Source organism: Caenorhabditis briggsae, assembly GCF_000004555.2.
Source record: "Caenorhabditis briggsae complete genome, chrV, whole genome shotgun sequence".
Lineage (NCBI taxonomy): Eukaryota > Metazoa > Nematoda > Chromadorea > Rhabditida > Rhabditidae > Caenorhabditis > Caenorhabditis briggsae.
Window position 1 is genome coordinate 4,620,226 of NC_013488.2, and position 27,521 is coordinate 4,647,746.

Consider the following 27,521-nt stretch of genomic DNA (forward strand, 5'->3'; position numbering starts at 1 on the left):
AGGGTATGAAAATTGGAAATGATTTGAATTCAATAGATTCTTCTGATACTCTATGAATCAAGCAAAACAATTAGTTTTGAAACCAACAATCATCTCATAACGGTGGCGTTGTATTAGAGGGGGTCTTCTAATACAGGTGGCATTATATTACATTTTTTACGGTATTTGGGGCCCGATGTTTGACCCGTTGCTTGAGTTTTCGATTTTTGAAATCTGTGAAAGTATTCTAAGAATATTGTCCTTTTGACCCTAATAATTTTTTTCCAGTTCAAGATATTAAATTTTTTTTCAAAAATTGGTCGACTCATGATGCACATAAAGGGTATAGTAATCACAAGTACTGTTTACCATCACGCAAAAATGCATCCTCTCCGTGTTATGTCGAACTCATCAAATATTCATAGCACCCTAAATGCACTCTATATAACCACACCAGTTGACTTCCGAACTTATGCATGTATTAAATTTCATCACGCTTTTTGCTTTTGTCTAGCTTTAGTTTCCACTTTTTCTCACGTTCGATTCTAAAGATGATTCATAAAATTATCTTATTCTGTTGTCTGAACCTAAATGTTTTTTCTTTTTATGAAAATGATTTTTATTATGGTAAGAGCGGAATTTTGACCAAACTTTAAGCGCCATTTTCAGCACCAGCTGTAAACCAGTTTTTGAAAAATCAGAAAAAATTAGTGAACGACTTGTTTGATGGATACGACGCTACAATTGCACCAATTTACTCACAGTGTGAGTATTATTGGAAAAAAATTAAAGCGAAATTTTAATTTCAGTTGATCTCTCCAAACCTGTCGACTATGACCTGATGGGTCCCAAAAGGTTCAATTACTCGATTTTTCTCTATTTTTTGAAAATCGTAGAAGTGATTGAACCGGAGGAGAAAGTTTCAGTTATTCTGGAAATTGCTGAGGTAAGATCTTTTTTTAATGAGCAAGAGCAACCACCGTATCTCACTAGTAGAGGCGAAAATTTTTTCACGTCCCCTTTCTTTGAAATAGCTTTTCCAGACTTGGTATGACGCTCGTTTGACGTGGGACCCAACCCTTTATAATGATATTCGGATACTGTATGTGAGACAAGAACGCGTTTGGAGCCCCACTATCAGCTCGTTTAAAATGTGGGTCCCTTAACTTGAGGTCATCAAGGATCCAGGACCACAGTCACTACATTTCTTCATGATGTTTTTTTAGAAACGATATGACTGATTTTCGTGATCAAGACTTTCGTATGGTCGGTGTGGACTATCGAGGTCATATCAACTCTACAGTATCTCTGAAAATGTCGTTAAACTGCCCATTAGACGTCACCAAGTTCCCATTTGATACTCAAACTTGTGTTATTCAATTTTCATTACCTTTATTTGCATTCAAGTTTACCCAATTGTTCAATCAAATTTATCATGGAATACTGGACAAAACAGTTTGGAAAGAAATGGTACGGTAGGTAGCGTTATAGTCATATTTCAGAGATTTTGTTTCAGGGAAATTCGGAATGGGAGCTGGTCAATTTGACGAACCGAATCGATATTCTGAGCTATGGAGATGGTTTTGGAGATTTTCAATTGGCAACATTTGAGATTAAGATTCGAAGAAACCCAATGTATTATCTTTATATGATTGTACTACCTTCCTTCATCATCAACACACTTTCAATTATCGGAGTGTTTATGAGAAAATCTGATAGAATGTCAAAGGTAGTTTATTATTTAATAAATTATTTTACTCTTCTTTTTCAGCTCAACGTCGGCCTTACCAACATCATGACTATGACTTTTATCCTAGGAGTCATGGCTGACAAAATTCCAAAAACCGGATCCATCCCACTTCTAGGCATTCATATAGTTGTGAACCTGTTCATTACTGTAGTTGCGATTGGGATTATTGTACTGATTGGGAAATTCAAGAAGTCTGTGAGCAAGAAAAGTGTGATGAGGTGAGACAAGTTTGTACTATTCAAAAACAATTATTTTGTTACAGTCAAAAAATGGAGCGAACACTTGAAGATTGGATTGATATCATTTGTATGGTTGTTTTGGAAGCCGCAATTTTTGCAAACTTTTTTGTGATTATTGGTTTTTGGATATGGAGTTAATGAAAGTAATAAAATTTGCTGAGTTTTCGAGTTATCCACAGATTCACTTTTTTGAATCGTAACTGGACGGTATCCGCCTTCCCGACCGTTTAGATCAGCCTCATCCAATATTTTACCCACGAGTTCAATTTCCCAAGAAATCATATACGGAGTAATCGGAAACGGCGAAGCCTATTTCTCCGTAATAAATTCTCCCATCTAATCAGAAAAACAGAAAAAAAAATACTTATTAAAGTGTACATGTACAAAAAAATAAATTAAAACGCTGACGGTTGAGGTGGAGCGACTTGTGAAGAGCTATAATTTGTGCGACCCTTTATTTTGGGTTTCTGAAAATAAAAAATTTATCTTATCCTTCAATTTTCAATCTCACCTTGAGCCCAATTTTTCTCAAAAGTCCATTTCTCAATGTTTTATTGAACTTTAAATAAATAAAAACTGGAGCACCGTTTCCAAGTTGCCACATAAAAGTTCCAAGCAGTATCATCCAATACGGTATTACTATATAGTTCATGATAACGTAAATTATAGCAGCCAACATGTTCACAGCACAAATCATAGCAGATTGGAAAAATATTTGCGTACTAGCACTGCGAGATTCCGATCGGATGTCTGTGTTCTTCAACTTTGAGCAAAGTGCCCAACAAAAAACAGCGTAGAGAAATGTAGTAGATGCAACGACGAGAAAGTTGTTGAAGATGTGCGGGATGTTGGCGTACTGAAATTTGGGGTTTAAGATAAGGCCAATTTTAACCTCATGGTTCTAACCTCTGTTTCCTTGCCTTCAAAGATCATAGGATCCACAAACCAGGCATGATATTTCGAAGTGAACAAGATAGGAGTGTTGAAAAACACAAAGTATAATCCATACAGAATTGGAATCATCAAAACGAAATAAATGCGGGATCCTCCAAAAATAAAAGATCCATGGTTGGGAAGAATGAGGTCCAATAGTCGATTGGTAACCAGGATTACAGCGATCACGCACGAGCAACACCACAACCCCATTCCAGCCATTCCGGAGATGTAGGTCAAAGTTGGGTAGGTACAGTATACGGCACCCTTGTAGGCGAGCCATCCGGTGATGATACAATTGCAGAGAATTGATAAGATATCCACAATTGCCAAAAGGGTCATTATTTTATAACAGGACATACTGAATTGCTCTTTTTCAAGCATAACAGCAAGCATAGGGAAGTAGAGAATCTCAATGATGATTCCGCAAATACCTTCTGTCAGGCCTAGAATCGGCCGCGGGACACTATCTTTCTGGTACCAGTTTTCAGGCTGGTGAGCACTACAGTTATACAATGGAATGGACGCAATGGAACCATATTCGATGACTTGGTTCATTTTGATTAATTTTTTCACGAGATGGGAACGAAAACACAGAATGAGAACTGGTCGAACGAATTTATACTTATGTATTTGGTTGGGTGTGAAAATAATAACAGAAATAATGAGTATGTATTATTGACTAACTAGAAAATGAGATCATAAAATGTGAATTGTTCCAGAACAATTATTTGGCTCGTGAGAAAAAAAATGTCTACTTATGCGGAATCGGTTAGTCATTATGTGATTCTACGGAGTTTGTGCTGTCAAATTTTTTCATGATTGAAAAAAATGTGAAAAGAACGCGGAAGTCGGTACAAAGATAAAGTGACCTAACTTTCTCAAAATGATCTTTCTAGGCCATGGTAGTGATAATTCAAAAAATGACCTGACATGCGCGTGATATATTTTCTAGGCCTAGTGGCCTAAATTTTTGAGATTTCTAGGCACCCATTGTTAATGGGCTAGAAACGGCCTGATATTCACATTGTGTGTTTTCTATGCCATTTCCACATGGTGGCTTAACTTTCTCTTTGGGCTTTTTTGGGTCATCGTAGTTGATGGCTAAAAATGGCCTAAAATGCACCTGATGTGTTTTCTAGGCCATCTAGGATGGTGGCCTAACTTTCGCAAGGTGAGTTTTCTAGGCCACAATGGTTAAAACATATCAGGGGAATTTTTGATCATTTCTAGACTTTGGTGGCATAGAAAATTGAATGCAATTTTGGAAAATTTATTCAAAACAACTACACTGCCCACAATTTCAAATTTCAGGTAAAAAATAGTAAAAAATACATGAGATTTGAATTCAAATGTCCTGAATAAACCCCAATCCACAAAACCAAACCATAATTGCAAAAATTTCAAGATTAGCTGTGCAGAATTTGATTTCCACTCGTTGTCCTAAAACAAACAAATTGGAACTAACAAATTGGAACTAACGCTCGCTCACCACAATCTCCTCCAGTATAATTCAAACTTCGTCTATACATTATTCGTTCGTTTGGTATGATTCCAAACAAGTTGCATGTCCCATTATTATTAGAAAAAATGTTTGGGTGATTATCCTGAATTATGGCGTCTCGTTGATCAAAGCTTCTTGTGAATATGTTCTGAAATGTTAAGTCTTGTGACTTTAAAGCTTTTTTTACTTACATGAAAAAATCCATCTCCGATTTTGGGGTTTGTCAAATTTTTGTTGAATAGAATTTGAACGATTGGTTGAGACTCTGAAATATGACTTTTTTGTGAATTTTTTTGGAATTTCATACCATCCAAAACTGCAATGAAATAGAGCCTTTTGAAAAAACTCAGGTCCACAAGTTGCGTATTCCGAATAATTAATGTTCCGTAAAGAAAACGCAATGCTGCCAATTTGGTAACGTCATTTTCATCACCAGAATCAATAACTACATTTCCAATAATGTAGCGGCAATTGTTTGGCAATTTGCTCATACTTTCAAAGTGGCAAATGACATCACCTTCATCAAAAATATCACATAATTTTGCTTGGAGATTTATAAAGCGAACATCAAAGTCGTGAAAAGTCTCAAGTTCATTGGCGGTAATACAAAATTCAGGATGCAAATTTTCGAAGTTGAATGTTACCGAACCGTACAAATTGAAGTTTTCTAGATCCTAAAATCAAAACACTGATCTTCCATAGTCATAAACTATTACCTCGAACACTGGAAGTGCAAGTCGAGTCATATTCGGATTATTTTGCAGATTGAATACCACTTCACCATCAGCATAGACACGCAGATACTTGAAGTTTTCCAAAAATGATAAATTCTGAAGATTGGTGTTTTGAATGTCCAGAAATCCTCGGATCTTCCAAATTTTGTTGAAATATGTCAAATTTGTTGATTCGGTAAAGTTATGAAGCCGAACGCCTTTGTAGTAAGTTTGACAGCTTTGTAGTTTCTCAAACGAAAAGTTTGCTATTTGATCTCCTTGGCATCCTGAGAATAAAATAGAGAATCAGACAGGCATGAAAACAAAAACATACCACAGTTATAGAGATTTCCGAAAGTTGTCAGGTTAATCAAATTTTGAAGACTATTGTAGTTACATGCATCCCAAAAATCCAATGGCGGATTATTGATGATTTCAAAGTCACAATCATTGAAATCTTCGTAATTGGTGGTTGAAAGATTATTGATAATACTTGTATCATTTAGATATTTGTTGTTTTCCAGGAAGAATCCATCTGAAATAAAATAAAATTTTCGTCCCAAAAACTTCACTGTGCCCCTCCTTTGACAAATTACAAAGAAACCCACAATGTAAACAAGACAATTTGAAAACTTCATATCTTGTTGTTAAAAATGAGATACTGGACAAACTGGAATTCTCGACTCGAATCCCGCCAACCAACGTTGTCATATTTTTAAACGAATTTCTCAATTTTTCTAAACTCAAATTAGTGTTCGAATTGATTATGATAAGACCATATACTTGGTCACACTTTGGAAAATATTTAATGGTTTTCGAGGTGATTTCAGTGTAGTTAAATGTGCAGCGTGGGTCTGGATTATAAACTTCGATAATCTTTTTCAGAGCTTCAGATGGGTTTTTGGAACATTGAGTAAATTGAAAATATAAAAGAAAAAACAAAGACCAAGAGTTCATTTTGTATGTAAAATGTTTTTGGGAGAATAGGAAAACAGTTGTTGACAATCATGAGGTATTCAGAAGTCCAACTAGCAATTACACAGTTTAAAATGACGAATTTCACATTTTAGGTTATTCTATAACTTTACAAGTAGTATGATCAAGCACACAATCCCCAGCCTTGATGCTTTATTACTCGGTTCTGCAGGAAGAAATTTCGTTAAATTCACACGTTCTCCTCAAAATAGCTGATTAAACTGACTTCTCTAATTGGGTCCTACCACAATCTCCTCCAATGAAGTTTAAGTCAACTGGATAGGTATCATCACTCATTCCGATCCATTCAGTCACTGCACATTTCACTTGTTTTCCGGATTTAGTCTTGAAAATGTCTGGATGGTTGTCTTGAAGAATTGCATCACGACTGCCGCGAGTTATTATGTTCTAAAAAAGTGCATATATGAAATGGCTACGGTAATTGTTACCTTGATGGATAGAAAACTGGTAAGTCGGAGTCTTGGATTTGACACAAATTTTATCACAGGAGATTCTGAAAACAGAGAAATTCCAGCCTATAACTATTTCTCAAAATTTACCATCTAACGAAACGATATAATATAAATTTTCCAAATATCCCAAGTTAACCAAGTTGGTATTTTCGATTGTAAACGAACCAAACAAATGAGTCACACCTTGAAGTTTTGAGACATGTTCTTCGTCGCCTGATCCGACGTTCAAGTTTCCCACAAGCATTTCGCAATTGTTTGGAAGATCTTTCAAAGATTCCAAACGACAAACAACTGCATCTTTAATATCATATTCTTCGCAGATTTTTGCATGTAAGTTTCGAAATGATAACGTAAAGTTAGCCATCAAAAATATCAACTCTTCAAGTGTTAGACAAAAATCTGGATGCAAATTTTCAAAGTTGGCAACTATGAAACCACCATAGAGGACGTTTTGCAATTGAACCTGAAAACTGAAAGTTGATGGAAAAGAGAAATGAAAAAAAAATTCAAATTCACCTTCAGAGACATTCCCAGTCTGGTCATGTTGGGGTTGTTCTGAAGATTGAATGCTAGCGTTTTACTGGAGCGTGGTCTCCAGTCTCTCCAATATTTTAGGAAAGATCAATTCTGAATATCGGAATTCTGAATGTTTATGGGTCCATTTATAAAATCAATCTTCGATAAATGAGATGAAACATCCGAAATATTCGAAAACTGTAATCCGTTATAAGTAGTTGTGCATTTTTTGAATTCGGAGATTGACGTCGTATTTATCTGGTTTCCTTGGCAGCCTGAACTTCTGTTATACTGTAAATGGTTATTGGGAAAAAAAGTGATACCACATTCTTTCTTATTCCCACTTGCTTCTAGAACAGTTGTACTTGCTAGACCATAATAACGACATACATCCTCCATATTCAATTTAGGGTTATTCTCAACTCGAAACTTGCATTCTTTTGTTGCTTCACCCGCTATCTGATTTATACTCTTTAGCTGCTGAGCATCGTTTAAATATCGATTATTTTCAATGAATACTCCATCTGGGAAATCGAGAATATAGACTCCCAGAAATTCTTCGGACACTTACATGTCTCACAATACAGATCAAATTTGGTGAACATGAATACAGTTAAAAAGGATAAACTCGTAAGATTGGAGTTCTCCACTTTGATTCCACCATATAAGGCGGTCATATTTTCAAAGACTTTTGACAATTGAGCCAGTGAAAAATCCGTATTGGAATTGATTATAATCAAACCATACACTTTTTGGCATTTTGGAAAGAAATCTATAGTTTTAGATGTTATTTCACTTTGATTGAATACACATTTTGTGCCTAAAAATAGAAGTAGAGGGAGTTTTGAAAATTCGAGAGTTACCTTTGGGATCGTAGAAATCCAATATAGTTTGTAAATCGTCGTCGAATGTAGCTAAGGAGTTGCGAAATAGAAGAATGCAGATAATCGGAAATACGAGGGAATTCATAGATCCTGAAATTGAACTTCAATTGGTTCAGAACAAAAGTTTTGAGAGCCAGAAAAAAATTTGAAAAACGAAAAAAGAGATTATGATTTCATGCAAGGCTGTGCAAAAATCGGCCGAGGCCTTGGGTATTTTGCCGTGCACCAATCCGGCCGTTTTTTTGAAAATAAGCTCAGCTACCCAGGTACTACTAAGGCCGATAGGCCGCCGTACCCTACCTATCTCAGAAGTATCCTTTTTTGAAGTGCTGCGGCCGTTCTGGCACAGCCTTGATTTCATGCGCTTTTGGGATTCAAAACTTCTCAGATTTCGATTTTCAGAGGTTTTGAAATTTTGAGATTCTGAGATTCTGAGAATTTGTGTTTCTGAGATTATGAGATTCTGAGATTCGAAGACTCCAAGGTTCCAAGGTTCAAAGGTTCCAAGAATCCAAATCCGATATTTCGATATTCCAAAAAAAAGATCAAGTGACGAATTCGTTTAAAAATTGTTGGCTGGCTGTTGAATGAAAACCGTTATTTTTCAAACTGCAGATTTTTGAATCTTTGGCTTACTTAAAGAACATTTTTTAATGCTCAAATGTTTACTCGTGCCTCTCTTGACTATGATTACACTTGAATATTATAATTTTTTTGGTGGCGAATCAAAAATCTCAACATCGAAGAATTTTTTTTAAACTTTTTTTTAACAAAATGAGTACCAAAAAAGCGAAACCTTTCACTTCAACAATAGACCCATTTTCTGATTATTACGAAGACGATCCTGACTATTATAATCCTTGTGATGACAAATACTAAAATCTTTACCGTCCCAGCTATGTCATGTACAAATTCCAAGTCGACGAACAATGCAGATATCCATTTATGTTTGTCGACGGATGCATGGCGTTATTTGTCAGATTTTCTTATGTTATTCTTGCCTCTGCCCTAGTTGGAGCAATTTGTAAAGCGGAAAAACGTCGAAGAAATTTGGGAAACGACGAGTGAGATTTTCGGCAACAAAATTCTGTAAGATTTTTAGCTTTTTCAGATCTTCAAATGCTTCTAAACTGATCACGATTATGGCCATATCGGTGTTCATTTCAGAAACAACTTATGGTGCCTTATATGTTGTGACCTATTTCTTTGATAGACAATACGAGGAAATGTGGGTTTTTTAAAGTTCACATCTTTTTAATGAACCAGTTTTCAGAAAAGTGATTAAACGACAAGACTCGATTGTTCTCATTTTTCTGATCATCAATTCTGCGACTCATAGTATCATCTGTTTCTTTATGTCATCTCAATACAGAGAAACTGCAAGGAGGCTATTCTGGAAAAGGAGTTCAAGAGTCGGAAATATTATTAGTTCTGTTCCGATTAGTAGCTAACAATAATTGGAAATAAAAACATTTATTTAAAGGTGTAGCTCATGAGTCAATGAAAATACAATGACCAAAATCGAGCCGGATATCATATTCCTTAGAGTAGACCCATTATCAATTCGTGTTCCTGAAAATCAGAATTTTTAGGGGAAATTGAAAAATAGATCTTTCTCGAAATTCGTGTCTGTTTTATCTCAAAACTCAAAACGCGTTCCATTGAGAAACCTACCACAATCCCCTCCAGTGTAGTTCAGGCTTGTTCGATACATGGCCTTCTCGTCTGTTACCAATCCGAAAAGATTGCACTCTCCATTTGTAGAATTCCAAATGTCGGGATGGTTATCCTGGATAACAGCGTTGCGATCTTTGAAACTTCTTGTAAAGATAGTCTGAAACTTTTCGATTAGGCAGAAATGTAAGAATTAGTTACCGAAAAGAGTTTTCCAAAACTCGGGTTTCTTAAATCTTTATTCGACACAATTTCTATGACAGGTGTGGTATCATCCAAATAAACTATGAAGGTCAACCGGTCTAAGAATTTTAAATCCGCCAAATTTGTATTCCGAATTGTTAAAGAGCCAAATAAGCTCTTAACAAAAATCAACTTTTCAGCATTTTTCTCGTTTCCAGAATCTATTAAAACGTTTCCAACTATCGATTTACACGCAACCGGAAGCTTATCGATAGACTCAAAAATGCACAACTCTTCATTCTCAATTTCGGTAGTATCGGCTTCAGAATATTCACACAGTTTCGCGTGCAAATTTTTGAAACTAACTCCCAATTCATAAAACAACCAAAAGTCTGAAATCGTCAGACAGAAGTCCGGATGTAAATTTTGGAAGTTGGCGGTTTTGGGAGCATTTGAATTGGAATTATCCAAATTCTAAATAAATCGATGGTCAAAGAGTTTTGTGCTAGCTTACCTTTAGAGCTGGAAGCTCAAGTCGAGTCATGTTTGGACAATTCTGAATATTGAAAACCACCTCTTCATTTTTAGTATAAACCGTTAATAATTGGCAACTTTCGAGGAACGATAAATTTTGAAAGTTGGAATTCTGTATATCAATGTTTCCATAAATAGTGACAATATTAGATAACGATTTTAAATCTGGAGTATCAGAAAAATTGTATAGCCTGAGTCCATTGTAAAAGTATGTGCAATTTTGAAAACCAAACAAAGTTGGTGGATAAATTTCGTTTCCTTGACACCCGCAGTTTTTCAAATTTCCGTATGTCTCAAAATTCACTAGGTATGCCAACGTATACCCATCACACAGATTTTGAAGATCAAGTATTGGGTTGTTGGCAATTTGAAATTTGCAATCGTGCAAATCCTCATCAACGAATGGCACCAGCTTTTCCAGTGCTCCAGCGTTGCTCAGATTCTTGTTGTTTTGAATTATGACTCCATCTGGAATATTCTTCCTTGTTTCGAAAACAGAAAAAAAACTTCAAAAGTTCGTAAGAACAGTTTTCAATTGGCGAACTAACAAGCGTTCAAACTTTCGAACCATAAAAGTTGGTGGCCTAGAAAACTCAACTTGTTAAAGTTAGGCAACCATTTTGAAATGACGTAGGACACACACCTGGTGAACATTAGGCCACTTCTAGGCCATTCATCGCAGTTCCGTAGATAACAACTCAACTTGCAAAAGTTAGGCCGCCATGATAAACGACCTAGAAATGGCCTGATATTTCTCATGGCGTCATTTAACACAGTGGCCTAAAAACTCATCTTGCAAAAGTTAAGCCACAATGGCAAACGGCCTAGAAAACACAACTGATGCATGTCAGACTACTTCTGGACCATCAACTACTTTGGACTAGGAAAATCATGTTAAGAAAGTTAGACCGCTATGGTAAATGACCTATGAATCCCATCAGGTGCATTTTGGACGATTTCTGGACCCTCAACTCAACGAAACTCACAATTTTTGCAACTCAATTCAAAAAATTTGAAATCCGTGCCAACTAGGGTAAAAAATGACAGACTGGTCAGGTTGGAATTCTCCACGTGGATTCCACCAACAAGTGATGACATATTTTTGAACGCATTCTTCAACTGGGATACATTCAAATCCGTATTGGAATTGATCACCAGAATACCGTATACTTTGGAGCATTTGGGAAAGTTCTTTATGGTTTCCGAAGTGACTTCAGTGTGATTAAAAACGCATTTAGGATCATCGGGATTTGAGAGGTCTAGAATCCGTTTTAGATCTTCTTCGGTGATCCCAGAGCAATAATCCGAAAATAAAAATATCAGGAGAAACCAGGGAAATTTCATATATGTAGAATGAAATGGAAAGTTGTAAAACAAGAAGTGATTAGATTAGAAAAATCGCGAGAAAATTGAAAGTAGCTATTAAATGAGATTATGGGGTAGGTGAAAACAAGAAGAGTGTAAACAAGTTTCTTGAGATTTCTAGAGTCTAGGCGAAATGTCTTTGGGGTGTGAGTTGAGTACAATAAAATGTTTAGAAAATTATGTATGATTAATACTTGAAAATGAAAAGGAAACGGACCTGAAACGGATCAGAAGACGCACCTGAAACGGACCTAAAATAAACCTAAAAGGGACATGAAACTGACTTAAAACTGGCTTGAACCGGACCAAAAATTTTCCTAAAAAGAACCTTGAACGGACATAAAACAGTACAAAAAAGGACCTTACCATAGCTTCCTTGGGGTCAATATTTTCGGACAAAGTAAATCAGATATGCGAAAACTCTACAAGTATAGTCTAAGAAGAAAGTTACAGGTTGAAAGTCAGGTAGGCCTCCTTTTTTCAAGTCAAAGATATTTATAAACCATCAATTCATTTGAAAAAGTCATTAAAAAGTTTTCGAATCAGCAAACTTAATCCGAATGTGTTAAGTTTCACACAATCTTTGTTGTATAGAATTTCCACTCGCTCGCCTCCTGCAATTCAAACAATTCAAAAACACAAAAAAGAATTTCTGAATTTCTCACCACAATCTGCCCCTGTAAAATTTAAGTCTAGCATCATTAAGTCCCTCTTGTTCGCATTTCCACTCCACCAGTCACTTATTTGGCATTCTTTTCCCTTGAATAATTTTGGATTATTGTCCTGATAAATTGCGTATCGTGGTCCGCTTGTGATTATTTGCTGAAATGGTAATTTTTCGAGTTTTATGCTTTTCTTTGGCTAATCACCGTGATTGAGATATCGGCGTTTTTCAATTTTTTGTTTCCGATGATTTGATACACTGGAGATGAGCCTGAAACCATCAATTTTTGACCACGAGGGCTACACGGATTTTTCGGCTCTACTAGTTCATTTCGACGGTTTATCGACCGGATTTTCTAGGACCTGTCATTTCAAAACCGTTCTTAATAAGTCAGTTTTGCAAAGTCGCGGTTCTAAGTTCTGAAAAGTTTTAGTTCTGAAACAATGTGGTTCGATAATTCATGATTCTAAAACGTCATGATTCTAGGTTCTGAAGTATTAAAAAAGTATGGTTAATATGTTAGTATGATTAGTATGGTTAGTATGGTTAGTATGGCTAATAGTATGGTTTAAAAATGGCGGCAATGTCGCGGTTCTTAAACTCTCGGTTTTGAAAATACACCGTTCGGAAATATCCCGGTTCTAAAACGTCGTGGTTTTGAAATGTCGTGGTCCCAAAAAGGTTAACTTACTATCCAAAACTGCAATATATGGAAACCCAACGTATTCCAAAGTTTCCAATGTTGTGTTCACAACTATGAAAGATCCAAACAAATATTGAACGTCAACAAACTTGATAACATATTGCTCATCGCCACGGCCAATAGTTACATTTCCCACAATTATGTCACAATTGTTCGGCAAATCATACATCGACTTGAAATGACACAATACTTTTTCTTCAATATCCCCATCTTCTTCACATAACTTTGCTTGAAGATTAGTAAATATAAATCGATGCTCAAAAAATAATATGAACTCTGAAATTGAAATACAAAAGTTAGGATGCAAGTTTTCGAAATTCGCAAACGAAAAGTGCAATTCTTCGTCGAGCGATTGAATGTTTTGAATATTCTGAAACTGATGATTTTTTTAGAAAAATCAAAAAGTAAATGTCCTACATAAAAATTTTCTGGAAAACCAAGTTTTGTCATTTCAGCATTATTTCGAAGATTTAACTGAACCACCATGTCTCCTTTGAGTTTCCAAGTTTTCCAGCTACTCAAAAACGACAAGTCTTGTAAATTGGTGTTTTCTATATCTATTGATCCTCTGATAGTCGCAATATTTGACAAAGCTGATAAATCTGTATTACTGATTGTAGTGATGAAGATTTTCAGTCCGTTAAAGCTGGTGGTACAGTTGTTATACCCCGGCAGAGAGATTGTAGTGATTTCATCTCCTTGGCATCCTGAAAAACTTTTTAAAGGTGGGGGGACAGGAGATTTTTCGTAGTTTTTTTGTAGCTAGAGTATGCATTCTACCGTCACGGTGTACAACGCTTAACGTCACTCTGCGTACAGCTGTCGTCCTCGCCTATATGTATGCAATCGGGCGTGCGCTTTCTCTTTGCCCGCGTGGCTCAGTCGGTAGCGGCGCCGCACCCTCAATCATCGCCCTCACAAGTTCAACTCCTCGAGGGGCATCTTTGAACGGAATTTCGAGAACATTATTTTTTTCATGTCCCCCCCACCTTTAAAGAGGGAAGCATGGAAAACGTGTATCTCTTGAAACTTCATATATGTCTCTTGTGGGCCCGCGGCCGACCGGTGTCATATCAAAAAGCGGAAGATCATGCGCTGTGTGAACACCGATACCTGTACACCGTCACGCTCAAATACATAATCTTACCTCTTTTAATTTCAATTGTTTTTCCAACTTACCAGTGTTAGGAGGAAACGCATTTTTCCGAAATACGGAAAATGGAAACGGAACTTTTTCTCGCGAAGAACGGAAACGGAAACAAAATTTCATTTTTACGGAATCGTAAACTTTTTCCGCGGAAACGGAAATGGAAAAAAAATCTCCGAAAATCGGGCGAAAAACGGAAAACTAAAACGGAAACGGAAACGGAAACTTTTTCATGATTTTTTCTCTTCAAACATTTAAAGACCATATTTGCTTTCTATGCTTTCCATGCTTTCCACTTTCTATGCTTTTTTTCGAGCCAGTTTCAGTTTGATGTTTTCCTTGTTTTTTACGTTTTTTTCTCCGTTTCCGCTGTAAAAAAAGCGGTTTTTACGAAAAACGGAAACGGAAACGGAAATAAAATTTCACTTTTACGGAAACGGAATCGTAAATTATTTCCGCGGAAACGGAATTGGAAAAAAATCTTTAAAAGCCGGGCGGAAAACGGAAAACGGAAACGGAAAAAAAATCTTTAAAAGCCGGGCGGAAAATGGAAAACGGAAGCGGAAACGGAAATTCCTCCCACCAATGCAACTTACCACAATTTCTGAAATTTCCTCCAGTTCGAATTCCCACGAGATCTAGAAAATTTCCATTGTTGCATAATTCATCCATATCCAGCTCTGGATTATTTTCGATAGATAAAACACATTCCTTGTTTTTACTTTCAGATTGCAAATCCATATTCAGAAGCATAGTGGCGTCATAAAGATATGAGTTGTTCTCGATGAAAAATCCATCTGAAAAAAAACGTATAAATATGATAAAGTATTTTTTTTCATGGTTTTTTTTAAAGGTTTGGAGTATATAGAATCTCCCTAAACTTTATTGTAATCTTTCCTTTAAACTCACAAGCTCCACACTGAAAATTGATATCATTTTGAAAAATCGACAACCCTGCAAGTTTCGAATTATCTATCCGTATACCGCCAACAAAAGTTTTCATATTTCTGAACGAATTTTTGAGCTGAAACTCGGATAAATGAGTGTTCGAATTGATAACAATGATTCCGTAGACAGAATTACATTGTGGAAACAACTGTATAGTTTTTGAAGTAATTTCCGAATTGTTGAAAGTGCATTTGGGGTCTGAAAACGTGTTCGAAGGTGGTGGGACAAGAAAAAAGCTCACCTGCTTCATAAAAATCCACAATTCTTTGCAGGTCCTGAGAAAAATCAGCATTGATTAAAGTACACTGTACCATGAAAATGTATAAATCAATAAAAACCAAAAACCCCATGATTTAACTACACAAATGAAATCATGTTATTTTTTTAAATCTCAAAAATTACATTTTCCTTTTCAAAATGTCTTAAATTATGGGCTTCGCCAAAATCTTGTGACATTTTTTCTTTGACTTTTTATTTCTCAATTTTTTTATTTTGTTTCCAATGTCCACGAAAGGTGCCAAAATCGTGACCACCACTAGCCTGTATGACTATATCTACGGCGATTACACTTCGGATGGTTACGACTATATAATTGACGACTTCGACACTAATCAAAATATAATAAAGCCTTTGGTAACAAAACTCAAAGTAGTATACGATATCACAAGTTACCTGAGCTTTTCAATCAATTTTTTTCATTTGTTCATCCTTACCAGAAAGGACTTGAGGACCCAAAACGTGTACATTCTCATGATCGGAATTTGCATATTTGATATATTTCAAGCTTTTGCAAATTTGGTCAAAAATTTTATGACATGGCAAATCGTGTACCATGAGCCTGAGTGTTATGATAGCTATAGGTATTCTCATCTTGTTGTGGATGTCGTTGCCAAATGTTTACAAATTATGAGTCGAAGAGTTTCTAGTTTTCTGGTCCTATATATGGCAGTTTTTCGAGCATTATCACTAATTTTTCCATTCAACGCTAAAGTTAATAAGCTAATGAATAAGAAATTTTCCTACCTCGTCATGGTCTTTTTAATTGTTATCAGCGGAGCATGGAGCTCGATTTACAGCATTTTCGTGCGGTTTAAGCAGGGTGGATTGTCTCTGATAATTATAAGTTTGCAATAATTTGAATTTGTAATTTTTTCAGTTGCCCGGTACGAACCAGCTTTGTTCCATATTCTCTTGTAACTGATGCTCGAGATGCACCATGGCGACGACTATATTTTGTTATAGATGGTTATATGTCACTTTTTGTCAGTTTCACTTATTTGATAGTCGCCGGTGCTCTTGTTGTAGCTCTGAGATATGCAAAAAAGAGGAGGGATAGTTTGGGAGGACCTGTGTGAGCATTACCCGACTTTTCAATGAGCATAACTTGGCTCAAACTTAGAATAATAATTAGCTTGATTCAATATTTACAAAGTAGTACTTGAAAAGATCTGCAAAATAATATCAAATTCAACTATACGCAGTTAGCGTGTTTTCAAACAGTGATCGTAAAATATAAGTTGTTTGATTCTGCTGTTCCTCGCCATTTGATCTTAAACTGGATTGGTAAATACAGTTGAATTTGGTACCATTTTGTAGAACTCGTCAAGCTTTATATTCTACTGTTTGCTTCGAGATGAAATTCCAAGATTGGACCGAGTTATGCATCTGACAGTAGTTGGCCTGGATATTGTAAGACAAAGCTTAATTCAGAACACCAAACAACACATCTAAATTAATCGTGACAATGGCTATAACTGTATTCATTTCTGAAACCGTATACGGCGCATTATTTATGTGGAGTTATTATAAACTTTATGATTACAAAGACGGGTAACGTTGTTAATCAATCAATGGGCGATGTTTGTTTGACTTTCAGAAAAGACTTTGAGAAGTTCGACTCGTTCACCTTGACGCTTCTCATTGTCAACTCCACAATCCACAGTATTCTATGTTTCTTCTTGTCTTCTCAATATCGTGATACTGTGCTGAAATTGTTTTCAAAAAGAGGAAACAGAGTGGAACCCTTTAATAATCGGGTGGACTCTTCCAGACATCCTATCAGTGAATGATTTTTATTTATTTATTTATTTACATAAAAAGAGAGAAATAAATTAATATAATTGTTATTGAAGATTTCAAAAGCCTCTTGCTGGCATTTATCAATACACGATTTCCTGAAATAAATTATGTAAACTCAATCTGACAGTTCAAGACAACTTACCACAGTCACTTCCCGTATAGTCCAGATTTAACTGTTTCTTGAACATACTCCATTTGTCTAAAATATTGCACTTTTTGGAGTTGTTGCGTACAAAAATGTTGTCCTGTAGAATGACCGATCTATTTCCTCGAGCTATTATGTGCTGTAAAAGTCCTTCATTTTTCAAGTAGTCTTATGATGTTACCTCTAAACTGAGAAGTGTTGTTTTCTTAAGTTTCGGGTTGGAAACTATTTGAATCAATGGCGAGTTTTCTATAAATTTTTTAAATTTCATCGATTTCAAAACAATACAAACCATCAAGTTTCAAAATGTATTTCAACCCACTCAAGTGCTCCAGACTCGCCAATTGTGTATTTTGGATAATTAGGGATCCAAACAAGAGCCAAACATCCATCACTTTTGTAATGTCTTCCTCATCACCTGGACCAATTTTCAGGTTACCCAATATTATGTCGCAGTTATTCGGCAAGTCATAAATTGACTCAAAACGGCACAACACTTTTTCCCCGATGTCGCCAATGTCGTCACAAATTTTCGCGTGGAAATTCCGCATTGAAAAATGATTTTCAAAAATGTAGAGAAATTCTTCAATAGTCAAACAGAACTGCGGATGTAGATTCTCAAAATTGGCCATTAAATTCGCTGATTCACTGTAAATTGCATTCTCAATTTTCTGAAAATTTCGATCTTAAATCATACGAATTAAGCATTCTAAAAGTTACCGGAAAATTTGGCAAAGCAAGCCTAGTCATTTCAGGGTTGTTTTGAAAGTTTAGTATCATTGTATAATTGATTCGAACGTTCCAAGTCCTCCAACTTCTCAGAAATGATAAATTTTGGATATTGCTATTTTGGATGCTAATCTGTCCTTTTATGAATTTCGCATTGCCAAAGACCGAAAATTCAGAAGGATCGGTCCCATTCAGAATGTGTAGTCCATTATGAATCGTTGTGCAATTTCGAAACAATTGAAACTCCGTGACACTGTCACCTTGGCATTCTGAATAACCCAAAAATCAAGAATCTAGCTAAAAGTTAAGAGAACTGACGACAGTTTTTCAAATTCCCAATTGTCTTGATGTCCACTACATCTCCCGAACTTGAAGAGCTACACAACTGTTCAACATCAAGCATTTTATTGTTCTCCACTTCAAAACCACACCCATCCAAACTATATTCGGTGTCTAACTGGACCTCTGTGAGAAAATCCGCATCAACCAGATATTGATTGTTTCTCAAATAGATACCATCTAAAAAAAGTACCTTATTAACCGAGAATTAAAAACCAAAAGAAATTACATGTTTTGCAATAGATCACAAAGTTACTACCAGGAGTCTTGAAAAACGAGAGACTAGTTAAATTCGAGTTCTCAATTCGTATTCCGCCAACTAATCGTTCCATAGTTTTGAAAGAATCCGAAAGTTGACTGAATGATAAATCAGTGTTGGAATTGATCCTGATAATGCCATAAACCATTTCGCACTTTGGGAAAGATTTTATAGTTTTTGAAGTAACCTCACTGTGGTGAAAGGCGCATTCGGGTGCTGTAAACTGTTTTATTGGTAGTGGGCATTTTTTTATTGGTAGTGGGGTGCGTTTTCTAGGATATTTCAGTATGGTGGCCTAACTTTTGCAAATTGAATTTTCTAAAACACCAAATATTTCTAGCCTAGAAATGGTCTTATATTTACTTGGTGTGTTTCCTAGGCCATTTTAGTATGGTCGCCTAACTTTTGCAAGTTGAGTTTTGAAAGATCACTATTGTAAATGGCCTAGAGAACACACAAGGTAAATCTTAGACCATTTCTAGATTATAAACTTTGGTGGTCTAGGAAATTCATACTGAGGGAATTAGGTCACTATGGAAAATAAAATAGGAAACAGATCGGATAAATCTTAAGAAAAAAGGAACCTTCACAAAAGGTCCCTAGGAAAGTAACCCTGAAGGAAAACATGGAAGCCATTTTTCCGTATTCCAGGAGGGAAATTTTCGGTACTCACGTGTAGCATAACTATCTAGGACCTTTTCCAAATCACTTGCAAAATCCGCGACTGCGTATAATATCCGAAAAAGGTGTACCAAGGATATTATCCAAAAATTCATTTCTGGCCTTTGAAAATTAACCTCCAGATGTTATACACGAAAATATATGCTATGGAAAATTGTTATTATTGGCAACTTAGTCTGATTTTCCAATTGCTAATTGTAAGTTTGAAAAATTCGTCAACATAAAATCTTATACAAAATACGCCCACATCATTTCTCGAATTTTCAAAATTAAAATGAAATCCACGACAACGGATTTATATTCTAAATACAAGGACTATATTGAAGATTACTATAATGCTGAAGAAGGCACCCGACGAGGCGATTGGGTGTTCTCAATTATTGAAAAGTACCCGATTCAATTCTACGAAATTGTGGAAATTTTAAAACAAATCTACGAGGTAGCCTCATTTTTGAGTTTCTTCATAAATCTATTCCACCTTCTTATTCTCACTCGAAAATCGCTGAGAAACCACCTTGTCTACCTTGTCATGATTGGAGTTTGTATTTGTGACATTCTCCAATCTCTTGGAAATATGACTAAAATATTGATGACATGGATGTACCAATTTGAGATTTGTTTCACCGGCGAATATTACAAATACTCACATATGATTGTGATATTGTTGACGAAAACGGCGCAGATCATGAGTCGACGATGCTCGAGTTTTTTGGCGTTGTACATTGCCGGCGTTCGAGCTTTGTCTGTGATTTTTCCAATGAGCAATATAGTCACGAGATGGACAACGCCAAAATCTGGATTTTTTGCGATGATTTTGGTGGGGATTATTTGCACTGCTTGGAGTTTTATATTCTTCAAGAATACCAAACTCGAAAAAGTACTATAGTAAGTTTCTTAGTTGTTTACATTTTTTCAAGGCTGATGGCCGTGGCATAGATATCTCCTAGAAATTCCACCGTGTAGTCCGCGAGAAAAAGAGCATTTTAAAGATATCCTGATGTGTTTTCTAGGCCAGCTTCAATAGTAACCTAATTTTCAAAAATGCATTTTCTGAGCCATCAAGTTTATGATCTTGAAGTAATTTAACATTCACCTGTTGTGTCTTCTAGGTCATTTACCATGGTGGCAATGAAAACACAAAGACCATGTGAAAATAGCCTACAGAATACAGGTGACTATCGGATCGTTTCTAGACGATCAATTACTTAGAAAAATTATACCGGTAAAGCTGGTGCGCCACTCTAGTATCAATTTTTCAGCTGTGGCATTGGTCAACCCAAACCCAGCTATGTTCCATATAAATTCAAAGAAAATTCAAAATGGGAGTTCACATATTTTCTGATAGACGGATATATGGCAATGTTTGTCAGTATTTCTTATGCGATCGTTGCGTTCGCTCTGGTCATTGCCCTTGCTGTTGCAAAACGAAGGAGTAGGAATTTGAAACATGAGAATAAGTAAGAACCTCCCAAAAAACTGTGCAATCTGACGGGCTGGCCCGGCCGGCCGGCAATTAATTAATATTTGAACTTTTTTTAAACTTTTTTTAAAAATTAATATTTGAAAATTAATATGAATTAATATTTGAATGATTGACTGTTCCGTGCTTCAAGTTTTAGCTACTTCAGGATTACAAGCTCTGGAACACTATAATTCCGAATTCGATGAATACCACCTTGCAGCTGTTTTCCTTGCTCCTGGTACGAAGTTGATGAAAAATTTTGATTTTGGAGAAACAGAAACGGTATAGTTTACAAACAAACTTGTTTATAAACTTTCCTATAACTTTCAGGCCCGTGATCTTGTCACAAAGTTAATGCCATCAGCTATTCCCTCCACTACTCAACCCACCTCATCGCAGAAGTCAAATCTAATTGCAAAGTTATATCATGCGGTCAGTGACCAAGCGAACTCAACATCCACTTCTTCGGAAATCTCAAGATATGTCTCCGAGTACTACGATCCTTCAACGAACGAATCGGTTGAGGAGTATTGGAAATGTTACTTTTCTATCTTTTTTGTTGGATTGGTTGATATGAGCTTTAATTTTCTCCCCCGGTTTCTATTTCTTTGTTTCCCCTTGTTCATTTATACGGTTTTTACATTGTTATGCTACTTGTTAAGAAATAAATTCGAATAATTCTTCAATAATTTCTGTTTTTTCTTAAATTCGAACGGGCCGAACCGGCCGAACCGGCCGGGGCTTCCGGCCGGGCCGGGCCGGGCCGGGCCGGAGAAAAAATAATCTCGGCCCGGCCCGGCCGGTTGCAACCCTGAAAAAACAGTTTCCAAAAACTGATATTCAGGTCTAATACGTCTGGGATGATCATTCTCATGACTGTGACCGTCTTAATTTCTGAAATCAGCTACGCAGTTTTGTATCTACTCAACAATGAAGTTTTTCAAGATTTTGAAGATCAGTAAGGTGATATTTATTCAGCATAATAATATTTAATAAATTTGCAGAGACATTTTCAAACAGCTTGATTCATTCGTCCTCACTATCCTAATATTAAGCTCAACTGTTCATTGTATAATTTGCTTTTTTATTTCTTCACAATACAGGGATACTGTAAAAGGATTGTTCTGGGAAAAGCGACAAGAAAAGGATATCACAGCATCAGTGGTAAAATCTACCGTGCCTCTGACTGAAGGATCTTCGAAGCCGTCGAATACATCTAATTGATTTAATATAAAAAGATAATAAATGAGACTATAAGTAATGATAGTACACATACAGTACCGCCGGACACAATTTTCTTGCTCTGGTCTGAACTCAATGCAAATTTTGGTCAAAAATTCTATTAGGGCTCGACCACATGTAAAATACACACACCTACACACACACACACACACACCAACACAAACAAACACCCACCCACACACACACACACACACACACACACACACACACACACACACACACACACACACACACACACACACACACACACACACACACACACACACACACACACACACACGCCCACATTGCACATACAGTACCGCCGGACAAGCATATCTCACTGGTCCCACACACCCAATCTTATAAAGTACAAGTTGCTGATTCATAAACCTTTGCAGTATAGATCAAGTCATTGCACATAACTGATATCATTTGTTATGTGAAATACCAATAACCCTTAATCAAAGTTCCTAGACTAATTATCACATGATATCTGTTGTCGTTTGACTTTCAGAGAACAATCGCTTTCTGTCTTACTTTTCATATTCATCATAACACTACGAAATGAAAATCAAACAACCCAAAACTACAACAATTGCTCCTTATTTCAATGAGTTTAATTTTGAAGATGACCATTCTGTACCTTCATACGAAAACGAGTTACAATTCTTGTTTGATTATGAAGCAATCTTCGAGGATTTCGGAAAAAATACTCTGGCCTATTATCTGTTCCTGGGCATTCTAGACAACGTCTACAAGTACGCCACATATTTCAGTTTCTGTGTTAACTTGTTCCATTTATTTATTCTAACTCGTAAAGAATTGCGGACCAACTTGGTTTACATTGTTATGATCGGAATCTGCCTATGTGATTTGGTCCAGTTATTGGCTAATATTTTTCAATACGTTCTGCTCTGGAATATTGTTTACAAAATTGATCAATGTTATGATGGATACAAATATTCGCATGTTTTTGTCAATTTGATGGCTAAAACCACACAGATTATGAGCAGAAGATGCTCGAGCGTTCTTGCTCTGTATCTGGGTGGAATTCGAACATTTTCTATCATTTTTCCATTGTGTACCCGAATTTCAAGTTGGATAAAACCAATATCTGGTGTTTGGGTTATCCTAATTACCATTATCATTTGTATTGCTTGGAGTGCAATTTATGCATTTCAAGTAAAGTTCGAGAAAATTCTATAGTGAGTTTTACAGGGGATAGGACAACAGCGCAGCAACGAGCTGAGCTACCGCAAATCTAGCCTACCATAAACACTGAAAGGATGCAACCGTTAACTTTAAGCTTTTACATCTTATTTCCTGTTGAAGATATCAAAAAGTGGTCCACTACCGAAATATTTTTGAAATTATGGTGAATGCTTTGTCAGTTGACCGCTTTTTGATGTCTTCCATAGGAAACGGGATAAAATGGCTTAAAGATGACGGTTCAGTGGGTGTTCTATTAGTGTTTACGGTAGGCCAGGTTTGCTACAGCTTAGCTCCGCCTACAAATTCAATTTTCCAAGAGGCAAATTATGCAAAAATTTCAGTTGTGATGTTTACGATCCAAAACCGAGATACATTCCGTATAGAATGGTAGAAAAAGAAAATGGAATATTTCTTTATTTATTCATTGATGGATGTATGGCTATGCTTATCAGCTTGTGCTATGTAGTATTAGCAATTGCATTGGTGATAGCAATTAGAAAGGCTAAGAAAAGAAGCTCATCTTTGAACAATGAAAAGTCATCGACCAACACTTCTGGTTTAATCATTATGATGGCTGCAACAGTCTTCATTGCTGAAATCTCATATGGATCTTTATACCTTCTGATTTATAACATTTTCCTGGGTCATGCAGAACAGTTTGTATCACTTTTTGCTGAGCAATACAATACTCATTTTCAGACACTTCTTGAAAAACTCTAATGTATTTGTGCAAACACTTTTCATTTTCAATTCCGCCACTCACTTCTTCATATGCTTCTTCTTGTCTTCTCAATATAGGAATACTGTCAGAAATTTGTTCTGGAGAAGGGAAATCGCACAGAACTCATTAATTCCGGCTGGCAATTCACCTTTCAGAGCATCTTCCGGAAATCCTAGAAACTCTGAACGATCATATTAAATTCCACATTCATACTTGAATCAATAAACTTTTTGAAGAAGAGATACTGTATTTTTCATGTCCCCATTTGTTAAAATAATTCAAAGTACATACACTTAAAAATCAACGAAAGCGAAATTGCTTATTTCTTCCTCTGATAAGAGTACAACTGGCACCACACATCGGTTTTTCTGAAAACTTTATTACCTAATACGAATATTCTTATCATTTACCATACCGCACATACTCCCTTTGATCTCATGATTTCAAAAATGTTTCGGTTTTGAAAATTTAGAAATTTTATTACCATTGCACAATTACACCTCGTTTGATGTTTTTGTTTGCAGGGAATTATTAGCCATTAAAACTACAGTATTTATTGGTATGAGTGATATCGAAACTTGGTATGTTTTACAGAATGTTTGGCAAATCTTTCTTGCTCCTAGCTCTCGTTGTTGCAGTTTCATCTTTGGAGTAAGTTGACACATTCTTGAATCTTGCATAGGAATTGAGATAATCGAACTCTAAGTGGCCAGTTAGGGGCCCCTTCTATTACAGGTTTTACGGTACTTTCGATATTCTTTTTTGAAGCAAGAAAATTGAGCAAAAATTGCATATTGCTAGTCTTATGTGAACTAATTTCAGATGTGTCTTCGAAGTTTTTGCTGATCCTAGTAGCTTGAATATTCAAGGAGGAACTGACAAATGTGACGCTGAAGACAATTATTGCCTCAAGGTATACGGTATTTTCATAAGTTTTCATATAAAAAGATGAAAATTTGAAAATTTATAACTTTGTCTCAAAATTCGTTGCAAATTAGTAAGATATGTATACTTTATACAGAAAAAACTAACTTTAGGCAATTCGTAACTTTTTCTTGTCTGGCGGAGAGATTTTCACAGAAATTTTTCAAATACGATGCTTCACTCGTTTTTAAGGTGAATAATGTTTTTTTCATAAGAAATTCGGGTCAACAAAACAGAACAAATTTATTGAAAAAAAAATAAAAAAACAACAACAAAAATAATAACGTGAGATATATTTCCGTGAACCTACAGAAGCGATCCTGAGATCGCTGCTGGGAGTTTTGAAAAAAGAAGCCTGAAAAAATTAATATATTAATATTTCACGTAAACCTACAAAATTTTGGAAATTTCATCTTTTTATATAATAATCAATTTCCAGATTGACTTCAATGGTATAAAGGCTAAAGGATGCTCGAGGACTTCAAGGAAAATTAACGGAGTGGGAATGCAAGAGGTTGATTGCAATCACCATGGATCTGGCTGTCTTCCCGACAATTCAGTTTGCTGTTGCGAAGGAAATAAGTGCAATGGAGTGTCAGAAATCTCTGCAATGTTTTCAATCGTCATTATTGGAGTTGCCAGATTCTTCTTGATGTAATTTTGAGTTCTAAATAAACTTTAACTGCATTTAATTTTACCTTTGGAAAAATGGTCGTTCATCATTAAACCTACACATGATAAACAAGCTTTCAAAGATCAAAGCTTTTCTTCTTTTTTTCTGCAAAGCACTTTTTGATTTTTTTTTCTGTTTAGTGATGGGTTGCTACGCAAACAACGCTTATCCAGATTCCCCAAACCTTGAACTTCTTTGGAACATCTACAATGAGTTTTGCTCTTTTGTGAATACTCAATTATACAAAAATGAGCTCTATTTCGCTGGTCCGTGTATCTTGATCAATATCTTCCATTTTATCGTCCTTACTCGGAGTTCTATCCGGAACTCTACAGTTTATATAATTATGGCGGCAATAGCTCTGGTGGATATTTGCTCCTCTTTATACGTTATCCAACTGGAAACTGTAGAAATCTTCAAGAGTTTTAGTGTATGCTATTCTTCTACTACGTATTATAAACTTATATCCGTTGATGTTTTCTTGGAAGGCGTGAGGACTGTAACCAGAAGGTGTTCCACCTGGCTAAGCTTCAGTATCACTCTTATCAGAACCCTGGCTATTCGTTTTGCAATGAACCCGAAATTTGAAATCCTTTCCAAACGAAAAACCGCTTTCTTTCTCATCAGTCTAGTTTTCATAGTTTTCGTCCCCATTCAAATTTTCGGTCCCTATAGACTAGAAGCTCCGATAGGGAACTACACATGCAAACCAAATGTGACAAGATCAACCTTCACATTTTTCTGGTACACTCGAACAGAATTTTATATGCCCAGGCAAGAATTTCTTGCAATGACTCACAAAGTTGTGGAAGGATTACTATCAAGGGTAATTTGACGGAAAAGTCCCGAATTTTCGAAAAAGTTGCAGATCTTACCGTGTATCTTGGTCCCAATCGCTACAGTATTCTTGATTCGAGAGATCAAAAAAGCCGAGATTCAGAGGAAGAAAATGGCCTCTTCGTCAAATATGAAAAGCTCGAAAAATACTTCAAAATTGGTGTTGGCGTTAACATTGACATTTTTCGTGGCTGAGCTTCCTTTAGGAATCGTATATGTTTTAAAGCCATCAAATTACACTGTTAATGACAAAACTATGGGATTTACTGACATGTAAGCTGTGTGTGCTAACGACACGGTTTCGGTAAATTTACCGGTAATTCACCGGTAAAATACAAGTAAATTTTCACCGGTCTAATTTTTTCCGGTAGAGTTACTGGTAAATTTACCGAAAACTATCGGTAATTAGAAAAGCTTTCTTTTTTTTTTCAAAATTTGTAACCGGAGAACCGCGACATTTTAGAACCGCTGCGTTTCAGAACCGCGACGTTTTAGAACCGTGACGTTTCAGAACCGCGACATTTTAGAACCGCAACATTTTTGAATCGCGACGTTTCAGAACCGCGACGTTTGAGAACTGCGACATTTTAGAACCGCAACGTTTCAATCTTTCAATAGAATGACCCACTACAAATTTGAGCCAATTCCTTTCTGTTCCTGTGGAAGATAACAATTAATTAACTGGCAAAATGTTTTTGATATTATAATAAACATTTTGTCAGTTGACTACCTTTTGATATCGTTCACAATAAACGGAATATATAGACTCAAATTTAGATTATGTTAGTTGTTTTCAGAATCGTTCTGCAAACTTTTGAAGAATTCTTCTCTGTCCTTCTCACTATCACAACTGCTACACACATGATTATTTGTGTCTTTATGTCATCCCAGTACCGAGAAACTTCGTTATCTGTTGTTAGATGTGGATATGTTCCTAAAGTGCGTCGAAAATTAATACTTTTATAAATTTAAACATTTTGCAGCCCAGATGGAAGGACAATTTAGTGGTAGTTGCATCAAAAACGTGATCATAGGTGATATCACTTTGCTAA

At 36.0% G+C, this 27,521-nt stretch overlaps 10 protein-coding genes across 10 annotated transcripts; 6 read left to right on the forward strand and 4 right to left on the reverse strand.

Moving 5' to 3' along the window:
- Positions 1-530: 530 nt before the first annotated feature.
- Positions 531-2,106, forward strand: CBG01219 (the record flags this gene model as incomplete). Its single annotated transcript, XM_045236959.1, has 7 exons — positions 531-606; positions 649-744; positions 789-925; positions 1,023-1,132; positions 1,206-1,449; positions 1,496-1,947; positions 1,992-2,106. The coding sequence occupies 7 exons, from the start codon at positions 531-533 to the stop codon at positions 2,104-2,106; spliced, it is 1,230 nt and encodes a 409-aa protein (XP_045091774.1).
- A 257-nt stretch (positions 2,107-2,363) lies between these two features.
- On the reverse strand, positions 2,364-3,459 carry CBG01218 (the record flags this gene model as incomplete). Its single annotated transcript, XM_002635939.1, has 3 exons — positions 2,364-2,435; positions 2,480-2,824; positions 2,875-3,459. The coding sequence occupies 3 exons, from the start codon at positions 3,457-3,459 to the stop codon at positions 2,364-2,366; spliced, it is 1,002 nt and encodes a 333-aa protein (XP_002635985.1).
- Positions 3,460-4,249: 790 nt separating this feature from the next.
- Positions 4,250-7,109, reverse strand: CBG01217 (the record flags this gene model as incomplete). The annotated part of the gene is made up of 8 exons (XM_002635938.1): positions 4,250-4,344; positions 4,394-4,553; positions 4,597-4,670; positions 5,453-5,653; positions 6,339-6,501; positions 6,543-6,607; positions 6,750-7,029; positions 7,083-7,109. The coding sequence occupies 8 exons, from the start codon at positions 7,107-7,109 to the stop codon at positions 4,250-4,252; spliced, it is 1,065 nt and encodes a 354-aa protein (XP_002635984.1).
- Positions 7,110-7,187: 78 nt separating this feature from the next.
- Positions 7,188-8,051, reverse strand: CBG26973 (the record flags this gene model as incomplete). Its single annotated transcript, XM_045236960.1, has 3 exons — positions 7,188-7,606; positions 7,654-7,902; positions 7,946-8,051. 3 exons carry the CDS (start codon positions 8,049-8,051, stop codon positions 7,188-7,190), a joined length of 774 nt encoding a protein of 257 aa, XP_045097992.1.
- Positions 8,052-8,869: 818 nt separating this feature from the next.
- On the forward strand, positions 8,870-9,417 carry CBG26972 (the record flags this gene model as incomplete). Its single annotated transcript, XM_045236961.1, has 3 exons — positions 8,870-9,030; positions 9,078-9,194; positions 9,240-9,417. 3 exons carry the CDS (start codon positions 8,870-8,872, stop codon positions 9,415-9,417), a joined length of 456 nt encoding a protein of 151 aa, XP_045097991.1.
- A 26-nt stretch (positions 9,418-9,443) lies between these two features.
- Positions 9,444-18,980, reverse strand: CBG01216 (the record flags this gene model as incomplete). Its single annotated transcript, XM_002635937.1, has 22 exons — positions 9,444-9,538; positions 9,641-9,800; positions 9,842-10,297; positions 10,338-10,825; positions 11,344-11,616; positions 12,274-12,336; positions 12,388-12,544; positions 12,592-12,656; positions 13,078-13,459; positions 13,507-13,796; positions 14,833-15,033; positions 15,146-15,260; positions 15,320-15,382; positions 15,426-15,459; positions 17,277-17,358; positions 17,406-17,547; positions 17,590-17,657; positions 17,701-18,079; positions 18,129-18,406; positions 18,456-18,656; positions 18,706-18,833; positions 18,928-18,980. 22 exons carry the CDS (start codon positions 18,978-18,980, stop codon positions 9,444-9,446), a joined length of 4,173 nt encoding a protein of 1,390 aa, XP_002635983.1.
- On the forward strand, positions 15,686-17,253 carry CBG26971 (the record flags this gene model as incomplete). Its single annotated transcript, XM_045236962.1, has 4 exons — positions 15,686-16,272; positions 16,341-16,535; positions 16,895-17,014; positions 17,061-17,253. 4 exons carry the CDS (start codon positions 15,686-15,688, stop codon positions 17,251-17,253), a joined length of 1,095 nt encoding a protein of 364 aa, XP_045097990.1.
- Positions 18,981-19,690: 710 nt separating the features above from the next.
- CBG01215 lies at positions 19,691-22,102 on the forward strand (the record flags this gene model as incomplete). Its single annotated transcript, XM_045236963.1, has 4 exons — positions 19,691-20,301; positions 20,676-20,873; positions 21,723-21,836; positions 21,883-22,102. 4 exons carry the CDS (start codon positions 19,691-19,693, stop codon positions 22,100-22,102), a joined length of 1,143 nt encoding a protein of 380 aa, XP_045091773.1.
- A 564-nt stretch (positions 22,103-22,666) lies between these two features.
- On the forward strand, positions 22,667-24,233 carry CBG01214 (the record flags this gene model as incomplete). The annotated part of the gene is made up of 3 exons (XM_045236964.1): positions 22,667-23,307; positions 23,656-23,970; positions 24,014-24,233. The coding sequence occupies 3 exons, from the start codon at positions 22,667-22,669 to the stop codon at positions 24,231-24,233; spliced, it is 1,176 nt and encodes a 391-aa protein (XP_045091772.1).
- A 397-nt stretch (positions 24,234-24,630) lies between these two features.
- CBG01213 lies at positions 24,631-27,497 on the forward strand (the record flags this gene model as incomplete). Its single annotated transcript, XM_002635934.1, has 6 exons — positions 24,631-24,686; positions 24,858-24,955; positions 25,057-25,151; positions 25,399-25,613; positions 27,267-27,408; positions 27,453-27,497. 6 exons carry the CDS (start codon positions 24,631-24,633, stop codon positions 27,495-27,497), a joined length of 651 nt encoding a protein of 216 aa, XP_002635980.1.
- Positions 27,498-27,521: the final 24 nt, after the last annotated feature.